This window comes from Phoenix dactylifera, chromosome 3 (assembly GCF_009389715.1).
Source record: "Phoenix dactylifera cultivar Barhee BC4 chromosome 3, palm_55x_up_171113_PBpolish2nd_filt_p, whole genome shotgun sequence".
Classification (NCBI taxonomy): domain Eukaryota; kingdom Viridiplantae; phylum Streptophyta; class Magnoliopsida; order Arecales; family Arecaceae; genus Phoenix; species Phoenix dactylifera.
The window spans coordinates 4103350-4107288 of NC_052394.1; the positions used below are offsets into that span (position 1 = coordinate 4103350).

The 3939-nt window shown below is 38.5% G+C and overlaps 1 protein-coding gene across 3 annotated transcripts; it reads left to right on the forward strand.

The window, feature by feature from the left end:
• LOC103717494 (protein trichome birefringence-like 33) lies at nucleotides 1-2990 on the forward strand. Of its 3 annotated transcripts, none has more exons than XM_039124329.1 (6): nucleotides 1-292; nucleotides 369-582; nucleotides 1061-1232; nucleotides 1335-1540; nucleotides 1623-1775; nucleotides 2471-2990. In XM_039124329.1, exons 1-6 carry the CDS (start codon nucleotides 103-105, stop codon nucleotides 2808-2810), a joined length of 1275 nt encoding a protein of 424 aa, XP_038980257.1. In that variant the 5' UTR covers nucleotides 1-102; the 3' UTR covers nucleotides 2811-2990. The 3 variants fall into 3 exon arrangements, with proteins under 3 accessions (XP_038980257.1, XP_038980256.1, XP_038980258.1); XM_039124328.1 differs by having other exon boundaries at nucleotides 4-292; nucleotides 1617-1775; XM_039124330.1 differs by having other exon boundaries at nucleotides 92-292; nucleotides 374-582; nucleotides 1617-1775.
• The last annotated feature ends 949 nt before the right edge of the window (nucleotides 2991-3939 follow it).

The following is a 3939-nucleotide window of genomic DNA, read 5'->3' on the forward strand; positions in this document are numbered from 1 at the left end:
TTTTGTCTCTTTTTTGCCTGTCGTTTATCAAGCCGATCCATGGAATGGGAAACTCTAATGATTGCCCCCACACTGTAGCGTTCCTCCAGCCGAAGAACTCAGATGAAGCCTCTCTCCCTCCACTCCATGAGCTCTTCTTTCTACCTCATCTCCCTATCCCTCATCACGTTTCTAGCCTTCCTCTATGCCGCGGGTTTCACCTCAATCCTCAAGAAATCATTTCTGAACTCTAAATTGCTGGAATACTCGGCTCAAGTACAAGAAGAATCCATATCAAACATACCAAAACAAGGTAAGAATGGGGGAAATCCTTTATTAGGATAGTAGTTTTTTGCCTGCTTAGTGTGCTTACATGGAATTGGGCTTAGAGAAGGATGTCGGCATGCCATTTGCCGTTGGGAGGACGGAGGAGGGGTGCGATGTGTTCGATGGCAGATGGGTCTACGATGAGGTCTCGAGGCCTCACTATGGTGAGCATGAATGCCGTTACATCTCGGCTCAGGCGAGGTGTCAAGCTTACGGAAGGCCCGACAAGGCGTACCAGCGTTGGAGATGGCAGCCTCATGGCTGTTCTCTTCCAAGGTAAAGAAGCTGATCATAGCAGTTTCAGGTTGAGGAGCATGGATGTTTGATATTGTGAAAATCACATATTTTGGATAATTAATTCATATATTTTAGAATTATCCAAACTACTCAACTGAGGTTTTGAAAATTTAAAAGAGAAAAAAAAAAAATGCAGTATGCAAGCAGCAAAAATCACTGTGAAGAATTAGCTCTTAATGGTTAACGATTACACATATAGATTAATCATAATTTCTTTGAGAGAATAAATTAACCATAATTACATGAAGAACAGTATTTTTGATAGAGAATTTTTGAAGAACAGTATTATATAAAGGTTCCTTTATGAAAAAAAAGGAATCTTTTTAAGATTAATTATTCGAGTAATAGGTTAGCTTTGTCATAACAAGCAACAGTACCTTGGCTACAATGAGGAATTATATAGTTTACTCTAGCTTTATCATGCTTAATTATGAGATAGGGTCTTCTGAGATTACAGCTTCAATGCCACTTTTATGCTCGAGAAGCTCCGAGGGAAGCGAATGATGTTCGTCGGTGACTCCTTGGCTAGGGGCCAGTTCACGTCAATGGCATGTCTTCTTCGGCGTGCCAGCTCCAAGTTTGCAAAATCCCATAAGCACTTCAGATCGCATGGCATCTTAAGAGCTCGGGTAATTAACAATTCTGATACTCTGATGGTATCTATATAAGTGAAGCTTTTCGAATTAGAAGATCTAATCATCTTGACACTAATCATCTCTCTATATGCATAGAAACACAATGCTACAATCGAGTTCTATTGGGCTCCATTTCTTGTCGAATCGAACTGCGACAATGCTACAGTGCACAAAATTACAGATAGAATAGTAAATGTACATCCAGAATCCATCAATAAGCATGCTCCCAATTGGAAGGGAGTTGATGTTTTGATCTTCAATACATATATGTGGTGGATAAGAGACACAAACATCAAGACATTGTAAGTTTCTTCCCAGTTACATCACTTTCTACCATCTTTTTGCAGCAATTTTCTTTTACTCTTGTCTTTTGCTTAGGCAAAGGTCTGTCAAGTGGGGTTTGGAATATGTCAAGGAGATGAAGAAAGAGGATGCCTATAGACTGGTGTTGAAGAGGATGGTGAGGTGGGTGGAGGAGAACATAGATCCCGAGAAGACCAGGGTCTTCTTCACAAGCCTGTCACCTACTCATTATAGGTAAGTCATTTCCCTGCCTATAGTTTAACATTTACCATGTTAATAATGGTTAAGATGGTAGGAACTATATACTGGGCTTGTAAATTGGACTTAAACTAGGGCCCATAGTGTGGACATCCGGGCTAAACTCACTCCAATTTGAGACAGGTTCAGGTTATATTTTTCGCATGAAAAAATAATCGATCTTCTTTCGTGATGTTAACCATTGTATTACATCTTGCATAAACTTCGAAGCAATCCCACCTCTTCCCTCCATCCACCCACATAGATCTCAAAGCAGACGTCGCACGATCAAATGGTTGATGTTGCAGAAGGAGGTGAATAAGTCTATCGCATGAAAAATACAACCCAAACCCATCTCGGGCTGGCCTAGATTGCAATGTAGGTTTTGTATTCGATTTTTGCGAGAAAGATGACTAAACCTGAAATAATTTCCATGTACCAATAAAAAAGAACCTGAAATTGCATATCTTCCATTCATGTTGTTGCAAGCTAATACAGCTTAAAGGTTACATTCTCATGGATTTACAGTAATATTGTTTGCCATGTGTGATGCAATACTAGATATACTATCAACCTTCTTCAATATATGAAGCTTTCAGCAACACAAAGTTGCTTTCTTTTCTGCTAAAAACTTGAGAACAAGACTTGGATCTGTGTATTATAGTTCGACATCTGATCTTGAAAGATGGCAGGAGTATTGAATGGGGAGGCAAGCCTGATGGTACTTGCTACAATCAAACAACTCCAATCACTGATCCAACATATTGGGGTTCCAGTGCCAGCAAAAGCATGATGCGAGTGGTCGAACAAGTTCTAGGTGAGAGTAAGATCCCCATTATTGTCCTCAACATCACCAAGCTCTCAGCATTTCGCAAGGATGCACACGCTTCGATCTATAAACAACAAATGCACGAGTTGATGCCTGAACAACTGGCCAACCCTAATAGCTATGCCGATTGCACCCACTGGTGCTTGCCGGGTCTCCAGGACACTTGGAATGTGATGTTGTACACCAAACTCTTCTATCCATAAAACTACATGCTTAGAAGGGTTATGATCCAAAATTCTTTAAGATGGTCTTTTTTTTCCCTGATAGCTTGATTTTTGAGGCAGTATTGAATGAAACCAAGGATATGAAATGATATTTGTAATGTCAAAACAGGATGTGACATTCAGGAATGTTTCCTTGCAAAAGGTTTTCATTCCTCCTCAGTATTGGCGTTTCCTTTTTATTTTATTTTCTTTTTTCTTTTTTCTTTTTTCTTTTATCTTTTTTCTTTTTTTTTGGGGGGGGGGCAACTTGTCAGCAAACCAAATCCTGTTATCTTTTTCTTAATAAATAAATAAATTTATCCAATAAACTGCTGAATCGGATGTTTAAAAATATATTTTAATAAAAGGCTCCAAACTAGGTATAGCTGCAATACACCCCAAGGAAACTAAACGTTATCTACTTTGGAAGGATTATCCATCAAATCATTTGTGCATCATAAAATAATTGAACATCTCCTAGAGGTATGACCGTCTGTATCTTTTTTTCTCTCACTAGGTATTTCGAACTCCAAATTATGCAGCCGATCATGAATTAAAGTGGATTGCTTAAGGAAGAAAATTTTATGAAGGATCTGTTGGGTTTTTAGTAATGTTGCCACCTATTTTTCATGTATTAAGAGAAACATAGTTATGGTTTTATAGCTCTCTGTCTTTAACGGCAAAAAAATGAAAGTGTTGAGAGAGAATTATTTAGGATACATTATTTTGCTTGATTATTGTTATTCCAGTTTCGTTCTTGAGCATATCGGTATGGGAAAAGATCTAGATGCAGTTCTGGAGCAACAACATCAGGTTATTGTGGATGTATTTGAATCAGTTATTCATGATATATTATTTACGACTTCGATTTTAATCAAACGAAAAGAGATCATATAGGATGTGTCATGCATTTGACATATAACCAGTCTAATTGCCTCCGGTGTAGCCGAGGACATTAGCATGGAGATGCAATCTAATATGATGCTACTACATAATCGCACTTAAATAAAATGCACTCTTGAAACTCATCTGGACTACTGCATCAAAACTTAGGGGCATCTTGTGCATCAACCATGCATCTTTGAGGGGCCTTTTAATTCATAATCTCAGAACCTTGTCGATTGATGAT

What these genes read in the sequence shown, in the direction of transcription:
- LOC103717494 (XM_039124328.1), top strand. Translation starts at nt 103, where the DNA reads ATGAAGCCTCTCTCCCTCCACTCCATGAGCTCTTCTTTCTACCTCATC. An exon ending in ATGGCATCTTAAGAGCTCGG is followed by an intron (nt 1,233 to 1,334) that starts GTAATTAACAAT and finishes CTATATGCATAG; the next exon opens with AAACACAATGCTACAATCGA. An exon ending in CTGTCACCTACTCATTATAG is followed by an intron (nt 1,776 to 2,470) that starts GTAAGTCATTTC and finishes GAAAGATGGCAG; the next exon opens with GAGTATTGAATGGGGAGGCA.